This window comes from Nanorana parkeri, unplaced genomic scaffold, assembly GCF_000935625.1.
Source record: "Nanorana parkeri isolate BGI_ZX_2015 unplaced genomic scaffold, ASM93562v1 scaffold898, whole genome shotgun sequence".
Classification (NCBI taxonomy): Eukaryota; Metazoa; Chordata; class Amphibia; order Anura; family Dicroglossidae; genus Nanorana; species Nanorana parkeri.
In genome coordinates this window covers 64987-82383 of record NW_017307166.1, presented here as the reverse complement: position 1 = coordinate 82383, position 17397 = coordinate 64987, and the positions used below count along the sequence as shown (strand labels likewise).

At 44.2% G+C, this 17397-nt stretch overlaps 1 protein-coding gene across 1 annotated transcript in view; it reads right to left on the bottom strand.

Annotated features, from left to right (window-relative positions):
- SELENOT (selenoprotein T) overlaps window positions 1-16423 on the bottom strand; it is an 18114-nt gene extending 1691 nt beyond the window's left edge. Inside the window, exons 1-5 of the mRNA XM_018565884.1 lie at window positions 16236-16423; window positions 10638-10748; window positions 7815-7941; window positions 4150-4237; window positions 3553-3708 (exon numbers count right to left, since the gene is read on the bottom strand). Of these exons, the coding sequence (XP_018421386.1) occupies window positions 3581-3708; window positions 4150-4237; window positions 7815-7941; window positions 10638-10748; window positions 16236-16384 (603 nt within the window). The 5' untranslated portion in view covers window positions 16385-16423 and the 3' untranslated portion in view covers window positions 3553-3580. The remainder of the gene's footprint in view (window positions 1-3552; window positions 3709-4149; window positions 4238-7814; window positions 7942-10637; window positions 10749-16235) is intronic.
- Between the last annotated feature and the right edge of the window lie 974 nt (window positions 16424-17397).

Below are 17397 nucleotides of genomic sequence, written 5' to 3'. Positions count from 1 at the left end.
CCCCCCCCCCCCACCATAGACATGAATAAAGATTTAACAGGAAAAAGATAAAATACAAATCTTATTTTCTTTATCTTCCATTGAGGGACACAGGATTGTAATAGTCCTTGGATATGTGGGACATCCAGAAGCAGTTCAACTGAGGGGTTTGCAAACGGCACAACAGATGTGAACTCTTACTACAAGACTGGGAGAAGTAATCAATGCTTGAACAAAGGCATGATGGAGAAATCAAAATATGAAACAGAACAGTTACTTGAGAAAAATGACTAAGCCTAGTATACCAAACCTGAGGGAAAGAAAGCTCGGACTGACAAGGCTGTTACCCAACCAGTTAACAGCTGGAGGCTTAAGACGAGGGGTAGAACAGCCAGCGAGGGAGAGGTCTCTACATCAAGGATGCTAGAGAGGAAGGTCTCTCTCTATCTATCCATATTAGAGCCCTCTGAGCAGGGAATCTTAAAACAGAGAAAAGGCTGATAACCATGAATCCTTAATGGGAACATGAGGTGATCAACACCCATCTGAAAGGGCAGGCAGGGTATCCCTTCTCAATTATAGCCAAAAGTGGTTTAGGGATGTGATGGTCATCTCACCAAGCAATTAATATTTAAATCTAGGAATCGGTAAACTTTGTTCCGTAAACGGCAGAATCCAACGTATAGAACAGGGGTCCTCAAACTACGGCCCGCAGGCCACATCCGGCCCGTAAGGGTCGCGTCACCGCTGCATCAGATGCGGCTCTCTAATTGGGCCGCCGCTCGCTCCTCAAGGGGGTCCTTAGGAGGCCCCAGCGGGCGGACCTCTACGATGCCTGATTAGAGGGCCGTGTCTGCCTGATCCAGACAGCCCGGATTGCATACGAGGCAATCAGGCATTGTAGAGGGCCGCCCGCTGGGGCCTCCTAAGGACCCCCCTGAGCAGCGAGCGGCCGGCGATTACAAAGCGGGCGGGCTGACCGGGCGCAGGTGGCAGAGAGAGGTGGCGGAGGGAGCCACTGCAACTGCGGCCACAGCAGACCCCCCACAACCAGGGAGCCCCCATTGACCACCAGGGTAAGTTAACAACTCTGTTAAAATAAAATCAAGGGACATTTTTAAATGTCCCTGGGAACATAAATTAAAACACACACACATATATATATTTTAATACTCGCCTGATCCCTAGATCCACCGACGAACGCAGCGTCCCATCTCCCACGCTGTCAGAAGCTGCAACAGAGCGTGCTGGTTACTACTTAAACCGGCGCGCGCTGTGTGCAGCTTCTGAGAATATACGCTATTAGCGTAGCGGAGAAGCCGGTTGCGCATTTTGCAAAGCGCCCGCTACGCTAATAGTGTATATTCTCAGAAGCTGCACACAGCGCGCGCCGGTTTAAGTAGTAACCAGCACACGCTGTATGCAGCAATTTTTTCTATTCAGCCTGGCTTCCTGACCAATCAGGAAGCCGGGCAGTACGTCATGACTCGTGTCACGGCTTCCTGATTGGTTAGGAAGCCGGGCTGCCTACCAACAAGTGAAGCTTGCTTCCCAGCCAATCAGGAAGCCATGATGCAAGTCATGACGTACCACCTGGCTTCCTGATTGGTCAGGAAGCCAGGCTGCCTAGAAAAAAGTGAAGCCGGCTTCCTAGCCAATCAGGAAGCCAGGGGGTGGGTCAGAACGTGCCGCCCAGCTTACTGATTGGTTAGGAAGCCAGGCTGCCTACCAACTGAAGCTTGCTGCCTAGCCAATCAGGAAGCTGGGCAGCATGTCATGACCCACCTCCTGGCTTCCTGATCCGGCCCCCAACAATGTCTGAGGGACAGTGAACTGGCCCCCCGTTTCAAAAGTTTGAGGACCCCTGGTATAGAAGCTAGGGTTAGGAATCCACAAACAAGGAAAATTAGGTGCAACAAATAACAGAGAAAGGAACCATCTTCCAGGAACTAGGCCACATGAAGGCCTTCGGACTTACAATATCCCATTTAGGGAAAATATACAAATGGGATAAAAGAATGTTCTGTTAGTTGACCTTCCAGGGATGTACAGGAGCTACGAGTGATGGATGAATCCTTGTGTAGAGGTAGGAGGCACACTTATGGTAAGGGCCCCAACACTTTGTGTAGAACAGCAGATGACAAGTGTGTTAGAAGATGCATCCATTGGCAAAATGCTCCCAGAGGGAGGAAAGTCCCCATTCTGACTAAAATCCAGCAAAATGTGGCAGGACTTCTAGGAGGACTGTACCAGACAGGTGCAGAACCCACATTTCAGATTCTCAAGGGATAGCACAAGAAGGGGAACTTATGGAATGAGGAGTTCTCAGACTATCCCAAAGAGCCCCCAAAGAGGAATGGAGACAGAAGCCTCTGCATGAAGTGGAAGAGTCATGAACACTGACTTTTCAGCGAAGGAGTTTACGGCCTATGATGGAGAAGCAAAGGTACTGGGGAGAACATAATATTTACTGCCATGTGTAAGGAGTAAAAACTACCAGAGCACACTAAAGAGTATTGTGTAAAAGTACAAGGGCGCAATGGGGAATGATCCCTATAGATGAGGGAAGCAGATGCCACAACAGGAAGATGCTTCTTCTAGGGCGGAGAAAGAAAGATTGTGCAACACTCCACCTTGCGCACGACATCAGCGCTCAGTGTACAACTGTGAGGGTGGTTCTCAGTCCTGCAGTCTGATTAGACTTGCTCACTTTCTAGGTCCTTAGAGACTGGGTCTCTCTACAGCTTACAGTACACATAGCTCTGTGAAGCACCACAATGGAGACCCCAGTGTGTAAAGATCACATTCAAGGCTGGACTGCAATTTCCCTGTACAGTGGGGTGTGGGTAGGGTTTCTAAAACTAGCAAGTACCCATAAGTTTCAGCCCAAAGGCCTTACTCACGAAGTGAGTCTTTAGAGACTGGGTCACACCGGCTGCTGTCCTATGGCTCTAGACCTGGAAGTGCTCTGCAACTAACAAAGGACACATTCCAGGATAACCCTTCAATGTTCAGTCCAATGGAATCCAGGTACAGCCTCCAAAGATGTTGCGGAGGATACAATGACCCGGATCACTGCTGTGAAGGGACGAGATGAAGCAGAGTGTTTGAGGTCCTGACTGACGTTACCTCCCTGCTGTGTATCAAATATCTCGATCGAAGAGAAAAAAAATCGCAGTAAGAAAATATAGTCAGCAAAACTAAGAAAACAAACCCAAAACACTGAACCTCATTAAACCCACTAGTAGAAAAAACAAAATGGAAGGTTGGAGGCTGAGGTATACAGGGGCTGGCTTAACGTTTTGTTTGCCATTGTTCAAACCTCTTGAAGTTTGCAGTATAACCCACATGTTCAAGATTTAGTACTATCAGTCCTGTGCCCCTGATTGTATGATAAAGAAAATATATTGGAGCCCAAATACTGTATGTGTGACATAAAAACATTAGACTACCACCATTTGATACTACAGGGCCTCTGCTTTTAGAAACTATATCATGGTTTAGACTTTAAGTATGTTTTTATTTTCAAAATGTTTTTTTTATTAGGTGTGAGCTAAAAGGGTTAATACTTACAAAATAAATCTGGTGCTGGAAAATGTGGCTAGGAACGGTGATGATGAGGAATCGCATCCATGTGAACATTTAACTTCATCTCGTTGTCAATTATTTGGACAAGTTGCTGCACGGATGGGATATGTCCAGATTCTAGCTTGGACCACACAGGAACATCTGTAGAAGGGATAAAAAAAACAATTAAGAACACTGCGACCACCTTGTTAAAACTTCATGATGAGTGGAGTCACTTCTCCACTGTAAGGGATACAGCGCAGGCAGGTAAAGGGTTAAATGACAACCCTTCCCCCACACGCAAGGTCTTTTTCTCACTTGTCCATGATTTTGGCAGATTTCCACAGGGAGCTGGTGATACTATTGGCTTGAATCTACCTTTGCACTACATTGGTCACCATAGTTCGAGGACAGTATAGCAATCTAATCTGGACATGCTGTCTGTGCTACACTGCAGATTTCCCAAACAAATGAAGCTGGAGGAAGCCGTCAACCTCAAGCAGACATCTATATCCATTCCAAATAATCACTGGTGCTTTGTTTCTATACAGAGTTATGAAAATTGTCCAGATGCAAATCCAACACCACAGCAGAAATATTTACCATTCAAAGTGATCTCGAAGGCTCCTGTGGACATGCACTGGTTCTCGATCATGTTGCTCAGGAAGAAAACCATCATGCAGGCATAGACCTGACAAGAAAACAAACAGTACAAAGTAATGACAGCTATGGACCACTTGAGTCCCCGGACCTTTAATTAATGAAATAGTTAAGCTTTTGCAAAAGCTTCTTTCTTTAACCCCTTCGTGACTGACGACGTACAGTGTACGTCGCCAGCATCGGGGCTGTTTAAACAGACCCCCGGTGACTTTTGCCGCCGGGACTCTGTTTAAACTTGTAGAGCCGACTGTCGGCTTTACAACAGAAGCGATCCTGGCGACTTACCTGTCGCCAGATCGCTTCGGTGTCCCGAAGAAGGGGCCGCCCCCCCGTCGGACACCGCCGCCGTGCTTCCCGGGCTCCGTTGCCCCTCCTACGGGCCCGGGACTGTAAGCCCCTCTATGTGATAGCAGTCAAAGTTAAAAAAAAAGAAGCTTTTCCAATTAAAATTAAATAAAATCAATCCAATAATATTAAAAAAAATTTTAATGTCCCCGCGAGCACGCGCGTCGCCACATAAACACGCGTCGGGTGCACCTACGTATGAAAACGACGAACGCGCTACACATGTTGGGTATCGCCGCGCACGCCGGAGTGAGAGCAATAATCCTAGGGCCAGTATTTTGGGGTATCTCTAAATTGATGACCTGTGGGGGCTTTTAAAGCGTCTTCTATTGACTTTTTGGGGTACTGCAGTTTTTCGCCGTTTCACGGACGCTCGCAATTTGTAACCTGGCCATGTTGGGTATCGTTTCTCGTTGTAACCTCATCTTTTATATGTCATTTAAAAAATTGGTATTTTGTTGTGTTTTGGGGCATTAAATTACATTTTTCACTAAATATTGGGGTTTAATAAGGAGTTGCGCTAATATTGCGCAACATAAAAATTTGCAACTACCACCATTTTATTCTATAGGGTCTAGGCATTCAGAAAATATATAATGTTGGGGGGTTGTAAGTCATTTTCAGGCCTAAAATGTGGAATATAACATGGGTGCAAAAAATGAAAAAAAGGGCCTCAGTCATGAAGGGGTTAATTAATAAAAGAATGAAGCCGTAACATTCAAATATGGGATCGCTAAATAGCCATCCAATATTTGACAGCTGAAGATAGCAGAGTGAGTCACCTCTCTATTCGTTTTGACAGCTCCATAGACTGGCTTGAAGTTTATGATACATTTCAGGCACAATGTTACAATGTATCTCTTTGCCTGAAATGTATCACTTCTGATCCTCTGAGCAGGATCAGAAACCTTTAGTGAGATCTGAATCTGACACGCTGTCAGAATCAGTCTCTAAAGGTTATAATTAGCTGTTCCTAAGTTTGGAGCAGCCTAACCATAACCACTAAAAATTAAATAAAACATTATAATCAAAACTTGTGAAAAAAGTGTTTTCTTTACGTTTTTTCCTAATTTTTTAAAATATTTTATTCAAACGAAGTGAGGCGTTAGGTACACATGTTGAATATAATTATATAGCCCTATCTGTCCTCTAAAAAACAATATATAACATGTGTGGGTACATTTAGTAAGAAAGTATATTACAGCCGTGGAAGGATCACACAGAAAAAAATGTAAAGCGCGTCAGTCAGTTATGAACAGAAACTGAAAATAAGCTCAGTCATGAAGGGGTTAAGCAATGTAGTGTTTGGTCTCAGAGCCATTGTCTGTTACCTGAATGCACAGGGCAAGATGATGTAACAGAGAGCAATAGGAATTATTAGATCATTTATGCCTACACTAAGGGATTTTGATTACTTCTGGACATAGCTAAACACTTCCAGCAGAATAATTAAAACAATGTAGAATGTATGTAGCCGGTAATATTAACATTGTCCATAGCCAAATGCTGCCCAATACAGCAATGAAATCACTAGTGCATATCAAAAGGGGCTGATTACCATCAATGTACAAACCAGCAGACTATTTTTACATAATGGTTTACTCCTAGCCTACTGCTCTTTTATTCACAAGGACCCATGCACACACACAGGAATTAAAACACATGAATCCAGGGGGCTTTGGACCTCATTTCTAATAACTCTAATAGCACCTGGAAGCATATAATGCTTTACTATGGTTGAATGTACACCTAGAAGTGTGTAGGTGCATCGAGGATAGCTGTGTTTATACAAATAAGAATTGTATGCTTCCTGGGACTGTTCATCCTGAACTTATGTGGCTAAATGCATCTAAAAGTGACAAAATCCGAGCAACATCTAAAACACAGGAAAAAGATCTGGGGAGCACAAAAATGGTTTATATTGCCCAGATAATGTCTGTGTTTAACACAGAAGGTCTATGTGCACGAGGCCTAGTCACTAGGGATGTTCAGATACCAGTGCTGATACTTGGCATTTTACCAGGGTTGCAGCTGGGACCTGGCTCTGGCGCTCCACCACTGTCCTGAAATCATTAGTCTGTATTGTTTTAGAAAAACTGTCACATGACAACAAACAAAAATGTATCAGTACTTGTATCTGTGAGGACTTGGACAAGTACTTGGGTGGGAAAAAAATGGTGTTGGTGCTTTCCTGAGATCTATCTCTCTCTCTCTCATATATACCTATTAATATATTATTACTCCTGCTGAGCACCAACGCTGAGGTAATTTTGTACTCACAGTAAGCACTGACACCATGGAATTTGTTTTACTCCCAGTGAGCAGTGAAGTAGAGGAATTTGTTACTCCCGATGAGCACTGGAGCTGGGGCATTAATTACTTCTACTCATCACTGAAACAAGGTCACTTATTACTCCTACCAACCACTAACAAAAGAACATTATTATTCCCACTGACCACAGAAGCACGGGCATTATTATTCCCACTGACCACAGAAGCACGGGCATTATTATTCCCACTGACCACAGAAGCACGGGCATTATTATTCCCACTGACCACAGAAGCACGGGCATTATTATTCCCACTGACCACAGAAACACGTGCATTATTATTCCCACTGACCACAGAAGCACGGGCATTATTATTCCAACTGACCACAGAAGCACGGGCATTATTTTACTTCCACTGAAACATGGGCATTATTATTCCCACTGACCACTGAAAAATGGGCATTATTTTACTTCCACAGAGCACAGACACAGAAGCATTATATACTACTATTGACCACTTAAGCAGGAAAAATGTTTTCTCCCATTGACCACCAGCTCTTCCACATCCAGGTATGGAGGAGCATGTGATCTCCAACCCAGAGATAGCACTAGGGTCTAAAAACTAAGCGCAAGAGCCGAGCACTTTTGCATGACTGGTGGAATGATGTTACCACAAGGCGTAAGGCGAGTACATAGGTAGGGTCCTTTGCAGGGATGCGGTCAGTTTCTCCTACAAGGGTCAAGGTGAAGTTGTTTTTCTAAAAAGAAAATCAGTATGTGGGGAAAAAAGGCAGCAAATTGCACAGATATGCCACCTTTCCTAATTCTGACTTCATCAGAGAGCTAGACACCCCTGAGCCTTATGTGACAGCTGCTCCGGGATAGACCAATTCCTTGTGAGAGGTGGGTGCATGTGTGTGTTTAAGGGGGCAGGTTTGCCTCATACTTTGAAGGAATCCCTACAGGTTTTCTTCCAAATACTGTGGTAATTACCTTATTTTCTTGTCCCCATTGCCAAAAACTTGGAGCTTGCATGCCAAAAAAAGCAAATGGGTCCTTTCCAACAATTATGAATCCTATTAATACTAGCTTGAAGATAGACAGGAACGATGCAAGGTGTCTGAAAGAAAGAAACACAAATGGAATGAATAACAAAGTTAAACTCACCTTTCTGAAAAACCATGTAAAGCAGTGAGATTCATGAAATGCAGACAGTCGAAGGTGCCAGCATGTACCCATTCAGACTCTTCAAGGATACAGGGAGCCCAGAAAACTAGGATTTTCCAATATGCAGACACCATCAATTCAAGTACAACTTGCCACTAAAGAGACCTTAACCAGTATTGCCTGTGGGCTCCATACAGCTGATCCCATTACTTGCTTACATGCTTTGTTCTGCATTGTGGGGCGGCCATCTTGGTAAAGGCATAGGGTTTTGCTTCCTCAGGTCAGAACCTCCAGCAAGGAGAGCAGTAATGACCTCACTAAATCTCACTCCAAATCCAGTGAGAATAGCAGTCAAGAGGCAGTAATACCTTAGATCTCACACTGCAGATATACAGCTATGAGGCTGTAGGCATGCCTGAACATTCTAGGTAGAACACTTCTGTTTTTCAGGAGAGATTTCAGAGACAATGGTAACATTCCCAGGGCACTGCTGAGGCACAGGTAACACTGCAAAGCATCAACTTTGAGTTCAGGAATCCTTAGTGACTGGTAGGGTACCATGTGATTGGCGGAGGGCTACAGTAGTTCCAATATTCAAAAAGGGGGCAATATGCCAACCAGGGAACTATAGGCCGGTCAGTCTAAAATCGGTAGTTTGTAAACTGTTAGAAGGTATAATTAAGGACTATTTGGTAAAATTTGTTAAGGATAAGGGCATAGTTAATGACAATCAGCATGGGTTCAGGAAAGACCGTTCCTGCCTGACTAACTTGCTAACTTTTTATGAGGGGGTAAGCAGAGATATGGATGGAGGGAAGCCGGTAGATGTGGTATACCTGGATTTCTCAAAGGCATTTGATACGGTACCACACAAGCGCTTACTTCACAAGCTGAGGGCTATGGGCATAGATGAGGTGGTGTGTACGTGGATAGAGAACTGGCTACGGGAACGTGTCCAGAGAGTATCTGTAAATGGCACCTTTTCGGACTGGGCTAGTGTAATGAGCGGTGTGCCTCAAGGATCTGTGCTGGGTCCGTCCGATACTGTTCAACCTATTCATTAATGACATTGGGGAAGAAATAGCCATGTTTCCGTGTTTGCAGACGATACAAAAATAGGGAGGGTACTAGAAACGGATCGTGACAATATAACATTGCAGGAGGACCTGGATAAAATAGGGGAGTGGGCAATACTATGGCAGATGAGGTTTAATGTCGATAAATGCAAAGTAATGTACTTTGGACATAAAAATAAACAAATAGGCTATACAATCATGGGTATGCCGCTAGGGAAGTCAGAAATAGAAAAAGATTTGGGGGTCATTGTAGACCACAAACTGAATGGTAGCTTGCAGTGCCAAGCTGCGGTAAACAAAGCTAGCAGGGTCTTGTCCTGTATTAAGAAGGGGATGTATTGCAGGGACAAGTCTATAATTGTGCCTCTATATAGATCGTTGGTTCGGCCACATCTGGAGTACGCGGTCCAGTTTTGGTCGCCGGTACTGAGAAGGGATGTCCTTGAACTGGAGAGAGTCCAGCGGAGGGCAACAAAACTAATTAGGGGAATGGAGGACCAGAGCTATGAGACAAGGCTTCTGACCTTAAACATGTTTACGCTGGAATTAAGGAGATTAAGGGGGGATATGATTTTCATGTACAAGATGTTCAATGGTGACAGCAACATTAGCAACAAACTGTTTGAGATTAACTCCATTACAAAGACTAGAGGCCACCACCTAAAGTTGGTGGAGAAAAAATTCCAGCACAATGGGCGAAGAGGGTTCTTTACAGTAAGAGCGGTTAAGGTCTGGAACTCACTGCCATCGGCAGTGATTTCAGCCAAGAGTGCAGATTTGTTCAAGAAACGTTTGGACAATTTCTTGAGGGACCGTAATATCCAGGATCCCTAAGAATGAGATGATGCGTGGACCTATATGGGTTGGACTTGATGGACGTATGTCTTTATTCAACCCCAAATACTATGTAACTATATAACTATGTATGTAACTATGTAACTTTAAAGTAAAGATAAATCACAGAGCTGGAACAATTTGTAACTTTGCCCGCTATATGCCGACAGCTCAGAGCCATACTGCAGCTGTCGGGCTCCACCCAGCTGGCTGATTGACAGCAGAGGCAGAGCCACCTGTGTCCATCCCTCTGTCCCTCCAGTTAGCAATGGAGGAAAGGAGGGCGAGGGAAGAATCCCTGAAGGGAGTGATGACTGACAGTCACCGCTCTCTGCAGGGTGAAGATTGTGAACTGAGCCATCGATCTATAGAGCCGGCATGTGACAACTGCAGTGTCACACATCGGCTCTAACTATTGGGATTGGTACATTTCACTCATCCCATAATTCTCCTTTAATTAAACTTTGATTTTCGCCCCAAGAAAAACACTTTTGAAAACAACTCAACATGAAGTAATTCCTCTCCATTGTAAACGGGCAGGCCCTCCTTACCATCTTGTCTTGAATTGTATTGTAATGTCTTTCTTATATTGTAACGCGCTGCGCAAACTGTTGGCGCTATATAAATCCTATGTAATAATAATAATCAACCAAGAAAAACAGAGAGAGTGGACAAAGCCGTCTCCGACATTTTGGATACATACAGAATTGTAAATGTAAGAAGGTGCTCATGTACTCACCTATAAATTGGGTGAGGAAGATAATTTTCTGCTTCGATGCGGATGTCTGGGTACCGCTGGCTTATAACCCGCATGTACTCCTCAAACACCCGCCGATAACCTCAGGAGATGCTGCAAAAAGCAAAATATATTTATTCAGCAACTGATTTCAAGGTGAATCACCTCTGACCTTTTAATACATCCTATAAAGATCAATTCCAGTGAGAAACATCTCTTAGCAACACAGTGATGCACACATTCAATACTCCGGTTGGTAGCCTTGGAAGCCACCATTTACCATGACCTTGCTTTTGACGAACACCGGGAATATTTCCATTTCTTCTGAATGCAAAAACAGCAGATTGTTTTAGAAAGACGACCACACACAATGTATAAAGGACGTTCAGCTTTTCTTTTTACCTGTACAACATTCTTTCATGAAAAAGTAATATTTCACAGAACCTAAAAAAACTCATCTACACCATTTGGCATCAGGAAAGTGCGTGTTGTCTGTAAAATGGCTCATTCCACCCTCCTTTCATCTCTAGCTGGATCTTAAAGATAGCAGTAGAGTTAACACAGGAGCTGTGGATTATAACATGCCGCTTGTGGGAAACAGATCTGTGCTTTAGTAATCCACGCTGGATTTAATCTTATACAAAGCAGGGATGCCAATTAAAATTTTGATCCTTGGCAGTTATTAATCTCTAGCACTGAAATCACATTGAATGAGGAGGGCTTCCCAGTTATATAAAATGAAGATCCCACGAAAAGTGTATTCCTAACTTTAGAGGAAAATCAGACATTTTACATTTTGAAGTCCGACCTAAAGGCAGACACAACAGGGTGCCTGCTAATACATTTGTTATTTCGGAAAGTCTCCTCTGTGTGCCACATGGAAACTAGTTTCACTTTTCCCCACCAATTACCATCGTCTTGTCTAATGAAAGTGCCAACAAAGGCACGATTTTGCTGCGTTTATCACTCTTTTTAATAGGTCAAATGAGAGATTTCTTCTGAATTGCTGATTTGACTCAAGGACAAGAAGCGAGAGGAAATATTCCCAACAGGACAAAAGGCAAGAATAAAAACCTGACAGGGGTTCCAACTAGGGATGCACCGATAATGATACTAGTATCAGTGCCCATACAGAGTATTTGGGCGAGTACGAGTACTCGCCCAAATGCTCCAGACACTCATCCCGATACTGGAACGTCCGGCATCAGGAAGCCGGGCAGCGAGTCATTACACTCTGCCTGGCTTCCTGATTGGCCAGAGACAGCTGCCCGGCTAAATGGGAAGATGGGAGGCGATTAATTACACACAACTCTGCTTCCTGAATGGGACTTTCTGTATTGGCAAGTGCCAAAAACATTTTTTTATCGGTACTCCGTACCGAAAACCTGGTATCAGTGCATCCCTAGTTCTAATCATTACCTTGTTTATCCAAAACAGTGAACAAGCCACATCATTATGAATGGGATTTGTATGCAATAAATAAAAGAGGCGTGCTTTCTACTGCAGGAAAACAGACAAGCACGAAATAGAGAGATTCTCCCTTATGAGGAAATTATAGATTTTTTGAAAAAACATAACTAGTGACAACCTTCAGGAATTTTTTTTGTCCATAGACTACTAAAAGGAAGACCTATTAACCTCCCGGGGAAAAAAAAAAAAGAACGTATGTATGTATGTATATATATATACATACATACATACATACATACATACACACACACACACACACATACGTTTACATGAAAAATCTCATCAGAACATTTGAGATGCCATCAGAGACTTGATGTGTCACTTTTGATGTTAACATTTGATTGTGGAATGGATGGAATTTCTTGAGCAAAAAAGAAACCAAAGAAAAAAAAAACAACAGATTATGCAAATGCAACGGACTTTTTTCGTGTGAATGCAGCCTACGTTGGGTAAGGCTCCGTTCACACATTAGCGGTTCTCTGAGCGTGTTCGTATGCACAGAAATGCACTAAACCTAAAAAACAATACCTTCCAATGTATCTGGTTCATACCTGTGCGATGTCCGGGCATTTAAAAAAATTTAAAAGTCCAATCACAGTATTGTGGGTGGATTCCACATGTTCCAGCTGTAGTAGCCAAAAACGTGCGTATGTTAAGATTCGCACGTTTTTCTGCTGCGCGCAAAATGCAAACGCTATGTGTGAATGGAGCCTAAAGGAAGCAGCTTAGAAAATATTCCAGACCAAACTTTAAAAATGGCAGTCATACCCTGAAGATGCAAAAACCCTTCAGATAAAAAACAAAAACAAATGACACTTATTTTATAAGCGTCGTCCCTATTAGAAAACCACATTTTCTGCGCTAGTGTCATAAATTGCGGCTTTGTTGGCCATCAGAGAGGTTTGTCAGTGTTTTTACATATTCATATTGCTTCTATTTTCTCTCATGTGGATTCTTCACGAGAAATATTTTTGTTCCTGTAATAGAAGCTTAGCAACCATATTGTCGACCAGTTTACACAACAAAACGAGCGATTGCATCAATCAGTATTTTGCAATCAACATCCATAAATAGAATGCAAAAAAAAAAAAACCACTGGAATTTTAAAACTACAAAACAGAATTTTAAAATAAAGGTGACAATACAACTGCAGACCCGGCCACTTCTCCTAGGCATCAACGTGCGATTACCTGCAGCAGAAATCCCTAATCTGCTGTTCACATGCGGCAGCTCTCCCCCATTCAGGTTAATAATCGGGTGAAAGCCACTGCATTGGAACACTGGCATGTCGCATGTAATCGTATGTGTTACAAATACACGCAGTTAGGAAGCAAGAGTGATTGATTTACATGTGGTGTCGGCATTCAAATGCAGCGGCTGTCACCCAATCACTTGAACGGGTGACCGCTAGCGCTTTTAGACGGCAGATTAGGGATTCCTGCGGCAGGAAATCGCAAGTTCCTCATGCAGGAATCCCTAATTGCACCTAAAATATAGGTGTGAATGGGGCCTAAGGGTAAAGTAACAGGTTACCTTAAAAAGACCCCCCACCACCACCCACACAGTATCTTCTGTTCCTGCGTCCCAGTTCACCTGTCAAAACCAAGTTAAAACGCCAAAATGCCCAGGGCTGAGGATCCTGCCCCACATGAATGCGCTTAGACTTGGTGATTGCCCAGTTAGGCATCCAGTGCTGCTGTGTGAGAGGGCACTACTATACTTACCCATACCCAGAGGTACAAGGTACTATTTTTTCCCCTCTCGTCCAAGTATACAAACAAGAAAAATAGCAGTTTTGTAAATAGCAATGTTGATATACATGTAATCAGAGATTTGTTGGTGTTTATATAAACTCTGTTCTCTGTTTTCTAACAATCCTACCAAAAAATTGGAATCATTTCCATTTATCTATATTAACGCAAAGAAAGATAACAGCTCAGGAAAGAGAAGGAACTATATTCACAAACTTCCCTAAGAAATATTAAAGGGGACCAATTCTTAAATATTACCAGTTCTACATGATGAATAAAGAGTAACGGAAGGGTTGAAACGCTGATTGCAGACTTCCTCCAATGCTGTGACATAAAGCCTTGGATCAGCTAATGTGGACTGTGATACTTTCACATGACCAACCACCCAGGCTTTTGGTCATGTGATCAGCTTCAAGAGGAGACTACACAAGAATTATCTACAAGTGTTGCAACCCTTTAATCGCTCTTCATTTATCTCTTTATCGGGCTCTTTCAGACACGGCCCCTTTCCCACGGGCTGGCGGAGACACACACCCGTGCACAGATCCTCTCCTGATCAGAGTAGTACGGAGAGGCTGTGACATCCGTGTCCATACAGTTTTTTTCCCCATCCATCTTCTTATGGAGTAAAGAACTGCAATTACCGGTCCCCATGTCTGTCTATGGGGAATCAGATGTAAAAGGACACCTGTCAGTTTACATCAGATTACCCCCGATCCGGCACTTTCAGATCCGGCGAAACGGTTCTCTGATCCATTTGCTTTTCCGGACCTGGCTGGAGTCGGGGGTAACCGGTGTAAACGCATGCCCGTCCGTTTACACATAGCTGCCATAGACTTACATTAGGCATCGGATCGGGTCCGCCTGAAAAACGAATAGGCGAACCTAATCGAACCACCCATGTGAAAGGGGCCTACAAAGCACACCTTTTGCGCTTAATACTTTAATGTTAACAGTCTTATTGTGCCGATACATTAAAAAAGACTTCCTTTTGTACAGAGTTTGTAATTCTCTGTGTACATGGGAGCAGCCATATTGGTTGTGTCATGCACTCAGACAGCCTGATGCTACACACCCAGAATGTTCCTGCTAGTCAGAGATCATTTTCTGAGCCTAAACTGCTCATTCAGCTGACTTCTTGTTTAATATTTATGATCAGAAAGTAATACTATCAATACAATTATGTGGCTCTGAAATGCGGACGTGCACCTTACTGGTCACAGAGTGAATTTTAGTATGGGCTCCACTTCAACATAACTGGGACTCCAAATAAAAAACACCTTCTATGACATTTGCTGGGTCCAGCTTAGTTCCCTCTAATGCTTGGTATACTGCATCTAGAGGGTTGCCGGGGTGCTAAAAATCTTCAATGTATTCATGTTGGATTTACTGTGTCCCATCTCCAAACTCAGCTGCTTTGAGGTCTCCTGGTGGTACCCTCCCCAGTTTCCTGACCTGACCTACAACCCCCCAGAGCATTTACTTTCCATGATGGTGGTGGCCTCCTGTGGTGCTTTCCACCCGTGTCCTGATATCTTCTTCAGTGCAGTGACTCCCCATAGACTTACATTGGGGCATATTCCATACAGAAGAGATGCTATGAGCACAGCTCCATTCAGGTCTATAGGGAGGTACAGTGCAGGCAGGGTCAGATATCAGTAATCAGGGCAGGAGGGTGACGTAATCATGGAAAGGTAAGTGACTGGTGGCGCGGTGAAAGAATAAAGGGGGCTTGAGAGAGCAGATGGGGGAATTTTTAAGGAAAGTATAGTTGTAAATTACACTCTGACCATGCAATCTCTGGTAAATCTAGCAATGATTGTATAATGCAAGGGCCTCCCTGAGTGGATACAAATTGACTAAAATTGGTTGTACAGGGATTGTATGATCAGGTTGTAACATGTATGCTGACGTAGGATACATTTCACGCTCCTCAACCTTTTTTACTGGGTGCTTGAGAAAAACATACATGAAAAGCATGATCAGCGACCCATCAGAGTTCTGTAGGGATCCACCTCTACACAACCAGTCCTATGCCGCCATCTTCTTCTCAGATGTCACAAGGGGACTGACAGCTGTCCCCCTGATGACACACAATGTGCAGAACAGTACCCCAAAGCCCCCTGGGCTGCATAATACATGTTCCCCCCCCCCCCATATTTGATAACACCCTCCTTCCTTGTATGGAGACAAAGCTCCCATCCCCCATTGCTATTCTTGCCCGGCTCCGGATAAGGAAGCCATTACATAGCGGGGGGGGGGCTCACGTCATGTAATACACCAGAGCACAAGGTGCCGTGACAGGGCAGGTCATTACTCAGCACCATGCTGTCTCGGCTCCTCTAATAATGGCGGAGGGGCCCCGTAGGCCAGCACTCACCATATCTGGAACTTGAGCAGCGGGCCGGCCGTGTATTGCATCCTCAGCTTCTTGCTCGGTAGCCCATTCCCATCCGCCGAGACTCCGCTCAGTACGCTGGCCAATACCCCGCTAACTAGCAGCAACCACGATACACACCGCACCGACATCCTGACCTCAGCAGCTACTGCCAGAGTGCCAGTGCCAGGGTACGGGTCTTCGTGACGTCAGCACGGTGCGAGCACGGCGAGTCTCGTGGGGGGCGGGTCGAGCGGTCTGCGGCGGCCATGTTGATTGTGGGAATGCAGTGTCTCTGATGGGGGCGGGGATGTAAATTGTGTATTCCATAAAAACACATTTTCTAATTCTCGCATTCTTTATGAGTGTTAAGTACACGTCAGGGTTAATGGCTTAAGAACGTTGCTGATTTACATGCCTTGTGTTGTTACAAAAACTGTACACTCCATTCAGGTCCCTGCACAACAGTGTGGTGTACTGCGCTGCCCTGACATGCAATGTGGGCAGTTTTTTATGAGCCCTGGCAGTGATTGACCACCCTGATTGAGGGGGTCGGAGCCTGAAGAGGAACGTTGAGAGCCTAGTTCTCCATCAGATCCTCTTTGCTGTTGACTGACATCAGGCAGTGGGTGCCATAGCCAATAGAAGGCTGGCTTTGCCACTTACCCACTATCTGCTGTCAGTAAGCAGTAGAGCAGACCTGATGGGGAACTGGGTTCTCAGAATTCACTACAAATTCGTGTAGCTGTCTGCAACACTCTTTATGAATTCCAGCCCAGCCAGTGTGGCAGAATGAGCTATCTGCCCTCTGAGCTGATTGGGCAGTGTACTTCTTTTGAAGGAGTAAGGGGCAGGTCACCTTAAATCATTCATATCATCTGTAAATCTGCAAACATGTTTCTAGAGCTGTCATGGTTGCATTTTTGCAACTATGTTTCTGGTGGTGTCAAAGCTGAACTGATTGTATATCTGCAGATGTGTTGCGGGTGGTGTCACTGTGGAACGGATTGTATCTCTGCAGATGTGTTGCTGGTGGTGTCACTGTGGAACTGATTGCATCTCTGCAGGTGTGTTTCTGGTGGTGTCACTGTGGAACTGATTGTATCTCTGCAGGTGTGTTGCTGGTGGTGTCACTGTGCAACTGATTGTATCTCTGCAGGTGTGT